The sequence below is a fragment of the Chionomys nivalis genome, chromosome 12 (genome assembly GCF_950005125.1).
Source record: "Chionomys nivalis chromosome 12, mChiNiv1.1, whole genome shotgun sequence".
Lineage (NCBI taxonomy): Eukaryota > Metazoa > Chordata > Mammalia > Rodentia > Cricetidae > Chionomys > Chionomys nivalis.
This window is the reverse complement of record NC_080097.1, coordinates 35,277,601-35,295,781: the sequence shown is the minus strand read 5'-3', so window position 1 is coordinate 35,295,781 and position 18,181 is coordinate 35,277,601. Positions and strand designations below refer to the sequence as shown.

Here is an 18,181-nt window from a genome sequence, read left to right as displayed (position 1 = left end):
CAGAAGAAATGGTACGACAGAAACTCAGATGTGTGAGCTGTTCTGGAGACGGGAGGCTGACAGGAGTTTGCGCCATTGAGGCTGAACAAGAGCCTCAGGGTTTGCGTCTGCTGTGGGTTTCAGCCTCGGGGCTCAAAGCATTTCTGGACAAATTTCCCTCTGCCTGGTTTCCATTTTTCTTGGCCCTTTCCTTCTCTTCTTCTTTTCCTTCTGTGAAAAGCACAGATAAAGTGTCCAGGAAGACAGCTCTAGATCCCTTTCTTTGGTAAAGGATTTAGTTGTCCACGGACATGGTTTCTGTGGCCCCAAGCTCTTCTCTCAGAGTAACTGGAGGTGTACGCGCTTCCTGCCTTTGGTTTGAGTCACAGACTCTGTGCCTCCCGCTCCTCTGAGGGTCTCTCCACGTTACCACGAAGAACTCAACAGCAAGTTTTATGAGACTCCCAATTCCTTCTCCTATTTAAAAGGTTTCACTCACTAAGTATATCTCTCCACCTATGTAAGAGTTTATTTCTTGTTAATTTTACTAAAAGAGACAAGTTGCATCTATAGACTGGTAGCTAGTAAGGACAGATCAATATGCTCAGGGGTAACAAGAAAATATTAGCAGGTAATTTTTAAACAGTTACACATTGATAGTGTCTAGTTTTCTACGTTTCCTAGTGAAAAAGGGGAGTGTATGCAATTGTTATAACAGAAAAATTAGACATTATTTATGTACTTATTCAATTAAAGTAATCCTGAGGATTTTCTGCCTTAGGCACAAACTGTGATTAAAAGGAACAAACGGCTGTAATGGTTTTGTTTTGCTCAGGATATTTACAGAAATTCCTTCCTAGAGTATTCTTTCGGCATTTCCTCGAAGGAACTGAGAGCATCTTAAAGTGAAGTAGGAAGTGACCCTGAGATCCTTGCTTTAGGAGAGGAGCTAAACAAATGGTGGGCTGTTCTGTGGTGAGGGTGGGAAGGCAAGTGGAACTCTTTCCAGAGGCAGCCGGGGAGAATGTGCCGCTCTAGAACCGAGACAGGGAATTCAAGAGGAAGAAACAGATGTGGGAAACAGGCCCTTCAAAATAAACATGTCCAAAATTAAACTGCCTTTGTAAACTTCCCTCCCTTACCCAGTGAGCCCGAGTCTCCTCCCCCACTTCTTTCTCAGTGAATGGCCTGGCCTTACCACTCTCCGCCCAGGACAAAGATTGATTTCTTCATTCCCTTACTTCCGTCACATTGTAATGCTTGCGCCTTTTCCTAGCTGGCTCTTCATCTCTTGATTCTCTCCGTCCTTGGCTTAGCCCATCGTCTCCCAACTGTTTCCCTTTGCTGTCACTTCCTTCTCTCTGCTATTCCTGCAGACTGGTTTTCCAGAGCTGAAAATCTGATCCGGTAACTCCCCAACCTCAGTGGCTGCTCTTGGAAACAATGCAAACCCTTGGCTGCCAAGGCTCTGCCACAGTTAGAGCCCACGTCCTTTCCTTACAGCTCCTTCCTCACTCCTGCTCTGACTTCTTGCAGACCTCATTGGATTACTGTACCCACAAGTCTCCCTCACGCTGCTCTCTCTATTAGGATACCCCTGCTTCCCACTTCCCTGCACCTCCTAATTCCATGGGGTTTTAAATCAAATCTCACATGTGCAGGGCCTTCCCAAGCCTTTGGTTAAATCTTAAAGCATCTTGGATGTCTCTAATGGCCACATTCCCAAGGGATCTAACAGCGTTCCCTTGTGTTCTGTACTGTCTAGGAAATGACCTGGGAAAGCTGAGCTTTGAGCAAGTTTATAAATGCAGAGCAGGCAAACATAGAGGAACGAAGATCAAGTAGCGGAGAGAAGCAGCAGACACAAAAACGTTATCAAACCAGATGCTTAAAATTCCAGCAGAGACAACTAGAGCGGTCCAGTTAATAGGGCAAACAGTGACGTCAGATTCTGGGGCTTCTCCAAAGACTGCCTAGAGAAGCCCCACTGAGGTAGCTAGAGAAGCCTTCATTGAGAAGGTCTCTCCTTTGGCGAGCTTTCTTGGAATGAATTATTAGCATATAGAAAATGGCATCAAACCTGGGCACTTAAACAGTCACCCAGCAGAAACTAACCAAGAAGCACTGACTCAGTCATGCTGGGCTTCTGGACTGAAATCCAGGCACAGCAGAGCAGTGTCTCCACGATTGAGCTCGGGCCTCCCCTTTTCCACATACGCTTTTCGTACCATGGGATAAACAACAGCAACCCACTGGGGAAAGGCTCACCTCCGTCTCCTCTCAGGACATGACGCTTTGACTCTGAGGCTGTTAGAGTGAGGTTGCCAGCTGTCCCAAGACAGGAATTATGAAGGAATCAAAAAAGGGCCTCTTGCTCAGTCTACTTATAAATGTATTTGTTTTGGTGTTTTTGAATTTTGAGACAAAGTTTCCTTCAGTAGCTCTGACTGATTGTGCTAGAACTAGTTCTGTACACAAGGGTTGCCTTGAACTTACAAATATCTGCCCACCTCTGCCTCCCTAGTTCTGGATCTAAATGCGTTCACCACCGTGCCCCATCCCACAATCCACTTTTAAGCTTAAACAATACATTATAATTTACCAATATTAAGTGTATTACATCCTATTTGTTTTTCCTAGTAAATGTTATGCTGAAGCATCGTCCAGGACAGTACCGTGAGCCTATGTACTCATGGAGTTGACAATCAAATGAGAAGGAAGAAGGAAAGGGAGGGAAGAAGAAAATACATGGTTTATACATTGAGACTACAAAATTCTGGTGGCATTTGAACAAGGTTAAGGGAAATGAAAGGACTTGTCTAAAATTCTGTATTGAGTGGTGGATCCGTAGCTGTGCCGTCATGCTGGGCAGAAGAAGAAAGACGTGTGGGTGTGAGTGGGAGTCTGCTGTGTGCAGCCCGAGTATCCCATTGAGTTGGCAGGATCAGGGGTCTCCTGTGCCCTCAGCAAACAGGTGTAAACAGCGCAGGTAGGATGGCTCAGACTCTGGGACAAGACGGAGGTCAGAGTTTTAGGGATGAGGGATTAAAGGACACAGCAAGGAGCTGCTCTGGAGCAACTGAGCATCTTATCCTGCATGTGCAGCACCTACACCGCAAGGACCTCCGGGCTCTGCAGTGGTGGCTGGTGGGGGGAGGAGCTAGCTTTTTTTGACTCACCACGTTCAGGAGGTCTTTGCTGTCTCTGGTGTGACAGTGTGTCCCTGAGGTTTGCTTTTCTCTGTGATTACCTGATTTAGAAGAGCTGAAAAACTTAGCACAGACATGTTAATCATCTGCTTCTGTCTATTTTAAATCGTATGTTTGTTCCAGCATGTCATTTCAAGCTTCCATGGCTGCTGTAACTGACACACAGATATGCAGTCGTGATTGTCCTTTTTGCTTCTGTGCAAAGCTTAAGTCGGGAGGCGGTAAAATCAGCTGGACACCAGGCAGATTCCTAAAAGACGAAGTGATCTGTTATCCTGGCGTCAGTGAGTTTGTCAGTTTGGTGGTTCAGTTTCGGTAACCTTGAGTCTTCAACAGGTGACTTGGTTCATTCATAAAGTATGCACAGCTTTTATCAGCCCAGAACTCCCCGCCGGCCCATGATCAGTATTCCCATAAGCCTGGTCACTGTTTATGTTTTCCTAGGACGTTCACCTCTTCGATTTCCAAACTTGCTGCATTTCTTCTTTTATTTGACAAATGCTAATGTGAGTGCCTTATGTATATGGGCACTGTGCTGAGCTCTGCAAATTCAGGTGTTAGGAAAGCAGACAGGGGCCTACTTCTCATGGCACTTGAGGCATAGCCATTCAGTTTGACTTTCCCTTCTTGACGCCTGTAGAATGCTTTTCCTCATAAGACATTTGCCTGTGTAGTAAAAGTCCCCGTGCTAATACCGCCTTTACTCTGGCTTTGCTGTTTCTACTAGACAGCATACATTTCCTGATCTACCTAATTTGGGGAGCTTGGTAGATGCCTTCTAGAGCTGAATAAGGAGGTGACTTGAGACCCAAATTGCCTAAATAAATTTCATACGGAGAATTATAACACACCGCACAGGAAGTAAAAACACAAGCACCAGGATCAGACACCCAGAACCTAGTCCTGGCTCCAGTTATTGGCTGTGATTGTTGGCACATTGCTTAACTTTTCTGAGTCTTAGTTTATGGGTTTGTGAAGTTAAGACAATCTTATTTCCTGACTGATGGCACTACACATGTGTGGTTAAAAAAATGAAACGGCACATGGAAACATTTAACAGAAACCTTGAGAAGGTATAAGAAATTAATGCTGTTTTATTTCCCACGATATTGAACTCAGCGTATTAACTGTTGCTCTTCACAACCTAGTGTTAGGTTTTTGCTCTTTTATTTGTATTGAATCACGCAGTGAATACTTTCAAATAGGTAAATGACATTGCAGCATGGTCTACCTTCTACAGAAAGTCAGGGCCTCCAGCATGAGAAGGGGGAAGGGAAATGAGGGCATGTCTAAGAAGAGCATATATAGTTGGATTATAATTAAATGCCCAGTTTTAGAGTTCCAGAATGTTAATGTACTTTTCAAAAGTGTAAATCAAATAAAAGTACAGTGTTCTATTTATCTTTCTATAACTGAAAACCTATCTCTGAGAGGCTAAAGAAAAGCCATTTATATATATATTTGATGCCATTTTGTAACCTGAAATCACCAATGTTCTATGATAATGTCAGCCTTAACTCTGAAACTGTAAACAAAGGTCAAGAGGTGGGCGCTGGCGTCTGTACTTCCCATGCTTAGGAGTCAGCTCCTCCAGTGGCCTTGTGTCAGGAGATGGGCTATCCATGATTCCTGATGTGGTTTTTACTAACAACAAACCAATGTAGCAGAACTGTGAAGAAGCAGCTCCAAACCAAAGCTGCTTTGTGCTTAAAGCTGTTTGTGTAATTGCAGGGTGTAGGAAAAAACAAGATCATGGACCGGTTCCTTCACCTGCTCAACAGACCTCGAGAATACATCCAGCTGCACAGGTAGGAGAATCGGGCACAAGCCCTTGAGCTTGATTGATCATCTCTCTCACATGTGAATTAAAAATACTTCCTTAAAAGCCTGCTTTATAAGCTAGCTTCCTTCCCATTCCTCCTGCTCGTAGCTCCACTCGCCTTAAAAGGTAGTAAAGGACAAAGGAGGGTTGGGGTAAGAGCACTGGCTGTTCTTGCAGAGGACCCAGGTTCTGTTCCCACCGCCCATGTGGTGGCTCACAATCACTTGTGGCTCCAATCTAGAGGGTTTGGCCCCTTCTTCTGGCCTCTGCGTATATGGCATACATACTCAGGCACACACACACACATGAATAAATAAATCTTTTTTAAAAAGTAATAAAACCATGCAGAATTAGTTTTTAAAGTGACTAATACCTTATAAGTATGAATGAATAGATACTTTGTGGGTAGAGGAATGAAGCTGATGTCATCAACATCAAGGCACTCGAGTTAGAAGGGAGCTAGGTGGAGGCCAAGCCTCTGCTGCTCTTCAGACGCTGAGTTAGTGTGCAGGGAGGAATAACACGTTCTGGCCCTGTGTGAGAACACAGACTATGGGAGGGGGCTTAGTACTTCTTGGCTTAAGATTATTTGTGAATAATTTTGTTTTGTGTGGTTGGAGTGTTGGTTCAGGGATAACTTTTAAGCAAATGAAATTTCTCAGCATGAGTCATTTTAAGCTTTGTGGACTGGTTTTCATTTTAGAAATGAAATGCACAGCAGATCTACTAGAAGCTAAGTACTGCAGGGGACAAGAAATATACCAAGTATTGAGCAGTTTAAAATTAGTGTAGATTATTGTTGTTCTGATCCCAGTAACAAATGCTGTGTCAGGGAAAGAATACTGGACTGCATTAAAAGTTTGAGTTCTTTTTGCTAAATATGAGTTCCTGATAGAAATTTTTAGAAGAAAAAGAACAGTTAACAGGTTAAAGGACAGAGAGAAAAGGACTGAAACAAAGTTGAGAGATGATAAAAAAATAAAGCAAAAATTCCCCGTTGGATTTATACTGCTGGCTAGCCCTAGTACAGAAAGAGAGGTAGACCTGGAGAGACTCACAAGCCCCGGGAACAGAGCAGTCCTTAAAAGTCTGTTGCTGTGGAATGACCCCTTTGTACACTGTGAAGATTTGTTGCTGTGACTGCTTTAATAAAGAGCTGACTGGCCTATAACTGGGTCAGGTGGGAAAGCCAAACTGAGAATTGTGGGAAGAAGAGAGTGGAGTCTAGAGTTGCCAGCCAGATGCAGAGGGAGCAGGGGATGAAGTGCCATGCTAATAAAGGTATTCTCATGTGGCAGAGTGTAAATAAGGAATATGGGTTAACTTAAAATGCAAGAGTCAGTAATAATCCTGAGCTATTGGCCAGGTATTTATAATTACTATAACCTTCAGTGTGTTTATTTGAGAGTAGCTGTGGGACAGGAAAACTCAGCCTGCAGTCTGTGAACTGAGCAGTGGTCCCCTGAGCCTGCAGTGGGTGCTGTGGTGTAGACAGTAGCCTGTGCAGCATGTGCTTCAGAAGTATGGCTGTTCATCCTTTTGATAGCTATTCTGGACTGGTCCTGCAAAGGTTAACAAGAAACCATGAAGAACACAAACTTGCTGCTGGAGAGATGGTGCACACCTGTAACCGGGTGCTGGAGAGGCTGAGGCAGAAGCCTGCTCGGTGCAACCAGAAGAAAGGAGGGCTAAAGGATGACAAAGGAAAGAACCTAGCTCATAATTTATTTTATTTTGGAGTTTCTTTCTCAAGTAGGATAACTGTAGGATTAAAGAAGATGAATATTTGAGATATAGCGAGGAATGCCTTGAAAAGATTAATCCTTCAGCAGGCAATTACTGGACACAGAAAGAAGGGAAGTAATAAATATGCACTTAAGATGATGGAATTAGCATGGAGCGATTATAAATTAGCTGCCATAAATATTTTCAAGTATTTTAAAAGAGAACTGAGCAACAAGACAATAATTAGGAATCCTCAACCCAGAAAGACAACCCTGAGAAAGGGCAGCATCATATATCAGCAGCTAGAGTCTCAAGGGTGGGGAGAGAGGAGAACAGAAAAATACTTGACAAGATAACAGAAGAAAAGTCCCTGAATTTGATGTAATAACAGGAAATCACCAATAGTCCAATGAGTCTCAGGCATGATAAATAGAAAAGGAAAACCACATCATAATCAGATGGTGAAAACAAAGAAAAACTCTTAAGGCCACTGAAATTGAAGACCCATTGCATATAAGGGTGCAGTCATAAAAATGATAGATGGCTTATGAACAGTAAATATGAGACGATTCGATAAAATGGTTGTTGTGTTGAGTAAAAGTTTTGAGTGGCGCATTAAGGAGAAATACTCTAAGTATAAAGAGAAGTACAGACATTTTTAGAGCAGCACGTTTTTATCAACAAAGCTACATAATGAAGGATTTTAAAGTTTAGTATTTTCTATGGGTAGGGATACAAAAATAGATCTTAATAAAAAAAATTTGTATAAGTAGTCACAAACAAAATCCAATAGGACCAGGAGGGTAGCTTAGGAGAGTGTTCACCTCGTGAGAGCCAGGACCTGAGCTCAGTCCCTAGTATCCATGAGAACGCCAAGGATAGTGGTTTGTGCTTGCCTTCCAGTACTTGGAGGTAAAGGTAGGTCGGTGGGACTTCCTGGCCAGCCATCCTAGTTTGCAAGGCAACCTCCAAGCCAGTGAGAGCCGCTGTCTTAATAAATATGAGTAAGTAAATAAATAGAAATTTAAAATTATGAATATGTATCAGCACACACTAACACATACACACACACATATATACACTGATATGTAAAATGATAATAAGGGTTGGGGAGATGGCTCAGTGATTATAGCATTTTGCCACACAAGCAGCAGAGTTGGGATCCCTAGCCCCACATAAATGCCAGATATGATAGCCTACCTGTAATTCCAGCCCTTGACAGGCAGAGACAAGAGGCCCAGAGCAAGCTGATGTTGGTAAATTTTCAGCTCAGCTGAGAGACCCTACCTCAGTGAGTAAGGTGGAGAGTAACCAAGGGAGACCACCAACATCAGCCTTGGGCCTCGGCAAGCACATGCACAGACACACAAATACACACAAACAGGATGATGTATAGTAACCATATGGATGTAATCCCAGGAATATAAGGTAAATAATGGCCTCACTTTTATTCCTGATTTTGTTCTTGTTTGTTGGTTGGTTTGTTTTTGAGACAAGTTCTCTCTGTTCTGGGATCAGCTAAGTGGATCAGGCTGACCTCGCACTCAGAGAGATCTGCCTGCCTCTGCCTCCCAGTACATGGATTAAAGACGTGCACTACCGTGCCCACTTTACAGCCTTAGTCTACTCGAGGAAACTACTTTTATTACTTCCTCTTTCATTTCAGTAGTTGCTGATTTTGTCTTTATTATTTTGTTCTTGTTTTTCTTTTGGACTTAATCCACTAGTTTAACTTCTAAAATCACTGTTTTTCAGCCCTCAAATTGTAACATGTGCATTTAAGTCCCTGAGTGCACTCGGGTCTTAGGTCCTTCACCTCTAAGCAAAGGGCATGGTCACAGTATTTGTGATGTCTCTGCTGGTCGGTATTTCAAAATAATAAAAATTTCAAAGCTAAAGTTCATAGTTTATTGAATCCATTGCTATATAATTGATGGATAATAGTGTTGCAAACAAAATAGGCATTCATTTTATCAGAGTCTAGGCATTTCTGTTCAACAACATTAAATATTGAACTTTTTGTGTAGAGGTCTCACTAGTTAGACTGTACTTCCCACTAATTTCATCATAGGGGTTTTTCCTTTACCTACAGCATCGGGGCTACATTTCACATCAAGTTTAATGTACGCAGTTGCTTTGAGAGAAACATAAATTTAAAGGACCTAAAAGTAGCTGTCTGAAAGAATGTTTAGAACTTCTCTAAAGATGTGTAGATGATCACTTAAGATCTCTGCTGTGTTTATTGTGGTATCTTCTAATGGATATCTGATGTAGACACCTAATCGGTCCTGCTGTTTGGTTTATGGATGTCATGTGATTGAGATTACTTACAAGAGCCATTCCATTCAGAACAATCCGATAAGTAAAGACGTGACGTGACACACTCGGGGTGGTGTTGAGCGTGGTCTTAGGAGTTTGTACTCTGACAGTGCATAAGCGAACACGCTAGCACTTCATATATTGGGTTGGACTAAGATGTCTGAAGAGAGTGACTTAGGAATTAAGAGATTGATAGGTGCAGTTACTTTAATGGTAAAAATTCAGCTGCAAGAGTCTAGGGATATTTATACAGGGATTTGTAAAGTATATTATTTATTTTTATGATCTTATGTTAATTTGACATGAAAGAGGACATTGAATATTTAACTAAAATAGTTCTTGAATAAAAATACATGTCTTTATTAAAATCAGATTAGCTGATTTTAGGTAGGGTGAGCTACCATATTGTATTTTATTTGCTACCCTTCAGATATAAAGATGAAGGCTGGGGCCACATTTGTATGATTTCTGCTGTTGTTCTTTGGTTGCTTTTCTCTAGTAGTTTCGTAGAAATAGAGATCTGTGTCTCTAAGCGGAACTCTAACTTTTTATTGTAGTGAAGCTGTCCCCACTGTGACAGTAATTCCCCAGCTTATTCCCGATTGGATAACTCTGTATGTGAATGTGAATCCACTTTCTGTAGTCATTCAGAGTTTGGTCCATGGGTGACTTCTAGGTTAGCCTCACCTTCCATGCTGTCTTACACTGAGCACAGCCTTTGCTCTTTGAACTTTTGTCCAGAGCAGCCAGTTCATACCACTTGATAGAAAGACTGAGTCTGATACAGCAAATCCTGTCCTCACAATTTTTGTGTGATTTTAAACTCCTTGAGTCCTGCTTTCTCTATATATCATAGTAATTTCTCCCAAGGTGTCTAAGAAGACTAAAAATAAGAATACATACAGCAGGCTCACCATGGCATCAGGCACTTGAAGATGTCTTAATGCTGAGCATCAGACTAAACCAAGAGATGTTCTGCTGTTGGTTTATATCATACAGGTAAAATGTTCCTAGTCCACAAATCTAAGATTTGAAATGCTCCAAAATCCAGAATGTTTTGAAATCTGATATGACATGACATAGCGAAGTGTTCTGAAGAAGGTGCCACTCACGCTGAGTCTTCAGGAATAATGAGAAGTTTTTCTGATTAGAAAAGAAACAGGCCTTCTCTTGTTGAAGAGAAGGTTTATGTGAATTCCAGAAAGAAACACAGCTTTGAGGGAGAGAGGAGCAGGGGGAGAGAATATGAATGAATGAGTGGTGTGAGTGTGTGCACGTGTGTGCGTGCACACGCGTGCGTGTGTGTGTAAGACCATGTACAGGCTTACAGGCTCAGCCAGGGCTAGGTAAAATCCTCCATGTGATGTAATGAAGTTAAAAACAAGATCATTTTGACTATAATCTATGGGTTGATCAAAGTCAGGTTGGACGTAAGTAACAGGGAACACTAGTGATTGATTTCCGGAATCCAAATAAAATTATTGGTCCTCACCAGCCCTGTTGGTGAAGAGAGTACGAATAAGGCACTTACTGAAATGGGTTTGGGTTTAAATAGCTAGTTTTAGATCCCTGATGACTGTGTGGAAGGAGATGGGAAAAGTTGAGAGAAACTCCTTGGCATATGACCTGCAATTATAGAGCCACACTTCCTAGGGCTCCATGTACGCACAGAGATGTACAGAGTAGGTGCAGTGAGTGCTGATCTGAAGCGACTCTGTGCTCCTTGCATCTGGATCTCCAAGCTCACTCTTGTCCATGATCAGCTTTCCCCAACTAGAGGCACCCATGGCTGTTTGAGAATTAAGATCCCTTGCAACTCAGGCATCTCTAGACAAGGGACCTGACTCTTTTATTTAGATGCTGTAACCAGTAAAATATTGTGGTTCGTTATCTTTAAACCATTTGCCTTTCCTCTGTTACGTTTTTAAATTTTCCTCTTGTGAAACCAAATGAAGTATAGTTTGTAACAAGTAAGTGCAAAACTCTGCTGTTGGCCCCTTTAGAGTCAAATGTCCTGGAGTGAGTCCACTTAGAGAATACAGCGCTATCCACAGGGCTGTCCTCGGGCTGAGGGGACAGAATGGGACGCACACATTGACATTCATGGAGCCCCAGGGGGCAGACAGACAGAAGTGTGGGTAGAAAATAGAAAAGGGCCACACTTCAGTGAGGTCTCGCGGGACAAATAGGACTGAGTCGTCACATCTGTCATTCTTAGCTGTGGTCCAGAACTGAGACAGGCCACATGGCAGCTGCTGCTGAGGACACCTGGGAGTTCCTGTGTCTCAGCTCCCCATTATACATGTGAACTCCCTATTTTAGAAACAGTAGCAGCTGAATGGCAGTTCTTCTACACAGTGTCTGCCAGTGTCCATTCGACAACACGGGTTTGATAGTGCCTCAGATTGCTACGTGCAGAGCTTTGGGTTTGTAATTGTTTTTGACTTGTCTCTGGTTGATTTCCAATTCCTTTCCTGAGAATATATGTAGCATATGGAGATGGTTAGTATTATCAACATCACAAATTCTAGGGTCGCCTAAAAGGCGACCTGTGGAGGATTGTCTGTGTTAAATTTACCCTCCTGATCTCTAAGGGATATTGTCCTGTGTTCATTGATGTGGGAAAGCCTATCTTGATTGTGGACGGATCCATTCCTAGAAGAGGATCCTACTGGATAAAATGGAGAAGGCAGGCTGAGTGAGTTTCTTTCTCTTTCTGGTTGCTTAATGGACCAGCTATTTCTGCCACCGTGGGTTCCCACCATGATGAACTGTACCCCTCAACTCTGAGCCACAGTAAGCCCGGTAGCCTGTAAGCTGCTCTCTGACAGTATTTTCTCATAGCACAGTCACGTATAAAATAGATACTGTCAAGCCTGTTTCTAAACTACTTTTAGCCTGTTGCTGGCTGCTGTTCACCATCTGCTTATGAATTCTATGACTATCTCTCTTTTAAGTGAGCCGGTGAGGCAAAGGGAGGTTAAAGTTGGCTGAGCTCACATAGTTAGCATTGCGTAGCTGGCTTCAGCTCTTCCTTTGACTTCATTGTACTGATCATACAGTAAAACGGTTGAGCAGCTAACGCTTGTTCTCTAGACTCTACGTATGGTCACACAGTCGGTTAAATACTAACATCAGATTTCTAATATTCCCTCAGCTTGATCCCAGACTATTTTCCCTAGGGCAGTGGTTCACTCCTTTTCCATTTTTATCAATAATACTGTCCTCATTAGATTTTTCTCTAATGCTTTCTTGACAACTCCTCCAGGTTTTACATGAACTTTACCTATCATGCCTTCTGTAGGGTGTGCCACCAGCAGATCTCCTGGCCCTCTCTCCCGTCTGCCCGGTGATTCACAAACCATTAGCAAGGCTGCCATTTGCTGCTGCTCTCCCAGGCGGCGGCTGCCTCACGGCACCTTCTGGCTTTGTTTCTAGCCCCTTGGTTGTGGCCTACAGAGGTTGATGAGTCAGATACAGACCCTGGCACTGCTCCCCACCATGCAGCTCACTCTGGTGCTTTGTAAAAACGGGCTGAGAAGATAGGCGCCTGCGAGACCTGCTCATCCCAAGCTATGAATGACAAGTTTGAGAACCACGGATGCAGTCTTTTTCATGGTCTTGTTATCCCTCAGCACCAGCGCACAGTAGAGTCTGAGAAAAACCTCAGAAATACAAAAGAAAATATAAATAATAACACAGAACTGAATTTGTCGTCCAGCTTTAAGAACGATTTATATTTTCTAAGTGTGGTGATGTACTTCCTGTTACAGGAATAGAATACTGTGACTATAGCTGTCCCACTGTAGCGTGCCTCCGGTCTCTCCCCTTAAGTCAATCATTATTAGAATTAAATGTGTTAATTCATCCTTTTTAAACTCAAGCAAGATTTTTTAAACGTTTTGAAGCAGTTCTTAAAGACAGGGTCTCGTTATGTACCGCTGGCTGACCTGGACCTGGCTGACCTCAAGCTCAAGAGGATCTTCTGGTCTCTGCCTCCTGGTGCTAGGATTAATGGTGTCCACTACCACATCAGGGTCCCCAACTCCCTCCAATTTTTTTTCTAGAGAATTATTATCTCACTCTGATTGCCATTATAAAATCACTGCTATTCCAATGAAGGAAATGAGCAAATATTTTTAATCTTTTTAAAATTAAAACAGTGACTCAGCATTAAACGTTTTCTGGTCTCAGATTGTCTGAACATGTTTTAGTATCATGTCCCAACCACTTATCTACCGTCTCCTCTCGGGTCTTTCCAGCCAGTTCCTTGTGGCATCTGTGCAGAGCAAGGAAAGAGTGGTACTAGTACGTGATGCCTAACCCCTCCCAGCTCACGTAGGTTGCAGTTCCTTCAGTGACGACAGTTGTTGAGATGCTGGCAGCAGTGACAGAATGAGCAGAAGGGATTTCTCAGCGCGCAGCTCTGTGGAGACGTTCCTATGAACCAAGGTGTGTCTATAGTGTGTGATACCGGAAGAATCAATGGCATTGCTTAAAATCTAAAAAATATCTCTGCTTTCAAATGGTCAGCAAGTGCCTTAGATGGATTCTCCTGAAGCTAAGCCAGAGATAAGAATGTTTGAGTAAGTGATTTCTGATGGATGGTTTTTATAGGGAACCCGCAGGGAGTGGAGATGGTGTAGAAGATTTAAATAAAGAATCATGTGACAGCGAGTTAATAGAGACTAATGAAGTGGAATTTAAACCCTGAAAGGTTATCAGCAGTGACTTCACTTCATAAATATAGTGGGATTATTCTTGTATTTTGACAACTTTGTCTAGTCTAGAGATTTGGTGGGTGAATTGATTCAACGTGGGATGGGTCTGTAAGGGAAGTAATACTAGTCCTTAAAGTCACAGTGACCAGCAGGGTCACTTGGGAAGCAGAAGCAGGTGGAGCTCTGTAAGTTGAGGCCATGCTCTGTGTAGTGAGTTACAACCAGAACCATGTAGAGAGACCCTGTCCCAAAAAATAAGAAAAATAGAAAGAAAAAGAAAATAGAAAAAACTTGGGCTAGTGACTGTTTAAGGGTCCCAGCCAAAAGCTAAAAGAAACAGGTCTAGTTAGCATCACCTGCTGACGTAACAGACATTAGTCCATTGTATCGCTGCCCTGGTCTGCTGTTGCCTCCTGATTAGAAACACAGTCTCTGTTCTGTCCTCACACTGTCCAGCCAGCGGAGCTCACCGTTCTCTGTCCCATCTGGAACTTGTGACTCCCGTGGCCAGCAGCAAGCCCACACCACACCGTACTTTCCTGCAGAAGAAGTTCTTAGCGCTCACCCGCTCTTTGCTCTTTCAGGCAGATGTTGCGCCTGTTCTTTATATCAGCACTCGGCCAAAGAGAGGTGGAGAGCAGAGTAAGCCTTGGGTAACGGGGGACTAACAGCTGCATTCTTCTCGGCAGCGCCTGTGTGGCCTGATCTTCAGCTGTTGATGCAAGCTGACTTTAGGACAGACTAAGTGTATCAGTCACATCGTTTGTACCAAAATAGTTCTCTTTAACTTTTAATGAGAACGAAATGTCCTTTTGAATTATCAGCAATTAAAAATGGAGATTATTGTAAGGTGTTTTTCAGTTTTAGCTTGTGGTTCTTTATTTTTGTATGTTCCAAAATGTGTCTTTTTCAAGACAACTTTTTTGATGGTAAGATTAGGGCCCCTGACCTAGGACCGGTTCTGCTAGTGCACCTGTCATTCTTTATCACAGTTCCATGTCCCTGTCCCCGTCTTTCCCACTGGACACTGAGCCCGCCTAAGGGCAGGAGTATGTCAGCTGCCTATTTCCAGTACAATAGCCGCACGACATTCTGGGAAAGTTTGTTAAATAGGTGAGTCAGTGTCAGGTCCCACCTATTCGTCTTTGTGACACCCTTTGGAGACTCTTTCCTCTGAAAGAAGGAGACATAAGGCCACCTATGGGCAGCCTCTGGCCTGAGGTTAGAGCTCTGGGTGCCCTGAGGGGTGACGGTGCATGTCTGGCCAGCTCTCTTTGCTCCACACAGCTGACTCTTTCAGTGTGGGTACCTAGGCATCCCCTGACTTCTCTGACTCCTGTGTGTTCATCTATTGCACTGTCTGGAAGCTCCTCCTATCCATCCCTGCCCAGTATTCTTTCTCAAAGACCTGTCCTTTCCACCAGAATTAATGATATTTCTTCTGGATCCCCATTGAGCTTTGTTTTCTTTTCCTTTTTTAAAAATGGTCTTATTATAGCTGGCATTCCTTCTGCAAATCTAGGAGAGATTTCCCAGGAGGTGAGAGGACTTCTCAGTCCCAGGATGACACAGCTATGTGGCATCATACAAAGGTGCTTTTGCTGCCGGGCTTCCCCAGAGTGCTGACCACCCTCACCCTGAACCCAGTGCTGATTAAGCCACTCATTTCCTTCATTTGGGATTTAATAAAATATGAGAGATGCGAACAAATACTCTCAGATGCTGCAATTTTAAGATAAAACATGGCATGCAAAACAGCAAAACTCACACAAATGTGGTCAGAGAGTCCCTGCTTCTCTGCCCTGTGATCCCCCTAAGGGTATCTGCATTTTCCCCTGTTGTACTAAGAGCGGTGGGCTAAGTTCCTAGCACCCAGCCACCCGCATGGCTAGCTTATGTCCCAAAATAATTACACGGAAACTGTATTCTTTTGAACACTGCCTAGCCCATTAGTTCTAGCCTCTTATTGGCTAGCTCTTACATATTGATCTAACCCATTTCTAATATTCTGTGTAGCACAACGAGTTGGCTTACCAGGGAAGATCTTAACCTGCGTCTGTCTGGAGTGGGAGAATCATGGCGACTCCCTGACTCGGCTTCTTTCTCCCAGCATTCTGTTCTGTCTACTCCGCCTACCTAATTTTCTGTCCTATTAAAGGGGCCAAGGCAGTTTCTTTATTACTTAACCAATGAAACAGATAGAAAGATGACCCACCTCCATCATTCCCCTCTGCATTGAAACGCCCCAAGAACAGTGGAGCTTGAGTAGACTGATTTTTGCCACTAAAAGCGGTGTCTTTTTGAGAGCATCTACCCTACCATGAGATGACAGGTAGACTGGACAGCTCAAACAAAGCTCATTTCTTTGCATACCTTCTTCTGTCCTGCGTGGCTTTAGCCTGGGCTCTTGAGACTGGCATATGTACAACCCGAACAATAGGAATTTTTTCCAGTTCATAAACTGCCAGGGATTAGGATAATAAATATTTGATGGGTTATATATTGTATCAAATAATAGATACATAAAAGCACAACTTATGTAGTTTTAGGTAATATATACTACACAAAATATGCACTTCAGGTTACTAACCAAAAGAGACCTGCCTAACCAGCTCCCTGGAGAGCATGCCTATTCTGGTAGGCACAGTGCAGCTGGCTTGTTGATCAAAAGTTTGCCCTGATGATCAAAATACTTTTAAACTCTTATTTCTTTGGCTGGCCCTTGACAAAATCTTTTGATATTTAGCCTCATGTTAGATTTAGTTCATACCACAATTGGGGTACATTTTATATCAGTTCCTTTCAAAGTACTAGGATGTAAGTTTATGAAAGGAAGGGTTGTTTTTTTGCCTGTTTTTGTGTGTACGTGTATGTGTACATGAGTACATGAGTGTGGAGGTGAGTCAGCTTTGGATGTCGTTCCTAAGGCATTATCCCCTTCCTTCACTTTTTGAGAGAGGGTCTCTTATTGGCCAGGGACTTGCCAACCTAGGCTAACTAGTTGGCTAACAAGTCCCAGAGTTTCTCTTGTCTCTGCTTCTCCAGTGCTCGGACTATAAATGCATGTCACCTTCCCTCCTTTTTGTTTAGTTTTGGAGGGAATTTTTACAATTTATTTGCCCACTGCTTAGAAGTTTGTGTCATCCCAGCAGATCCAGTCCTGCAGAATCACTACTCCTTTTGCTCCTACCCAAGCTCCAGCTCCCCTTTTTGCCGGCACCAGTGTTGGCCTTCGCAGTCCCCTGGCCTTCATTCCATTGTTGATTTCCTTTGGCTGTTTGCTAGAGGTCTTCCTTTCCCCCTTAAAGGCCATGTCTTGCCAATCTGTTTGGGGTCATTCTTCTTTCCAACGAATCATAAACCATGCTGAAGCCATTTATCTTTCCACCACCAAAATGGATTCCGAAATCAAATACAAAGATGGCATCTGGTGTGGTCATCTTGCATGCGTTTTGGCCAGCTTTTCTGGAATCTGCCTTTGGTGCCTTTCCAGAGTGAAGGGCATCCACGACCATTTGTTTCCTCTGGAGCGAACACTAGTCATGAAGTTGCTGTGTCATTTATGATGGCAGCCCTTGAGCAGCCAAGGAAGAAAAGAGCCGCACCAGCTTCTTTTTCTGAGGGTTCTGTGGGACCGAACTGACTTAGGTCCTCATGCTGGCAAATGAATCACCTACCCAGCCCACTACCTGTTTGTTAGGATGTTCCTCCAATAAAGCAGCACCTGTTACTACAAATGCAGTAAATAATTGTTGAAAGACTACTGAATATAATGACATGAAAATTTGCTCATTTCTCCTTATAAGCGTGTAAATTAGAATATACCAGTCTATTTTCTGATAAGATTTATCCAGTGAACAAAGCATTCATCAGCCTTAGTCCCCTGGTCACCTCTGTGCACAACCTTTCGTCTTTGTTCTTACCTCATCCTTCTAATCCTTTCTACGCTGACTAGAAAGGAGCTGTCCTACGTCTTTCACTTCTGTCTGGAAAGGAGAAGTGAAGTGCCTGCCAAAGAGCAAAGAGCAATATTGCAGTTTCTCAACCAAGAAATCTAGTTTTCAGAGTAAAAGACCCAATTATCTACGCACCATTTGAGCAGAGTTTTTATTTCTAAAGACGGGGCAATTTGCAAATTTTCAATTTGCAAAAATACTTGTCATGGCTTCAATTAATGGTAGGACTCTAGAAGGACAAGGAAATATGGTAGTGATAAACCAGGCTGATTTGAAGTGTTTGGCCGCCACCAGGTGACTGTTTTAGTTCTCGTTCTTCATGCTGATTCCAGCAAGTACCTACCCAAGAACTGCAAAGTGTCACGTCCTGTAACTTCTTTGAAAAAAAATCACCCCGCCCCAGTGTCTTCCCATCATGATGTTAGGACTATTTGGCATCTGGATTGTTAG

The 18,181-nt window shown here is 43.0% G+C and overlaps 1 protein-coding gene across 2 annotated transcripts in view; it reads left to right on the top strand.

Moving 5' to 3' along the window:
• Positions 1-18,181, top strand: part of Vwa8 (von Willebrand factor A domain containing 8) — a 320,343-nt gene that overhangs the window by 159,470 nt on the left and 142,692 nt on the right. For both annotated transcript variants that reach the window (XM_057786174.1, XM_057786175.1), the window contains one exon: positions 4,920-4,996. In XM_057786174.1, coding sequence (XP_057642157.1) covers positions 4,920-4,996 — 77 coding nt within the window. The remainder of the gene's footprint in view (positions 1-4,919; positions 4,997-18,181) is intronic.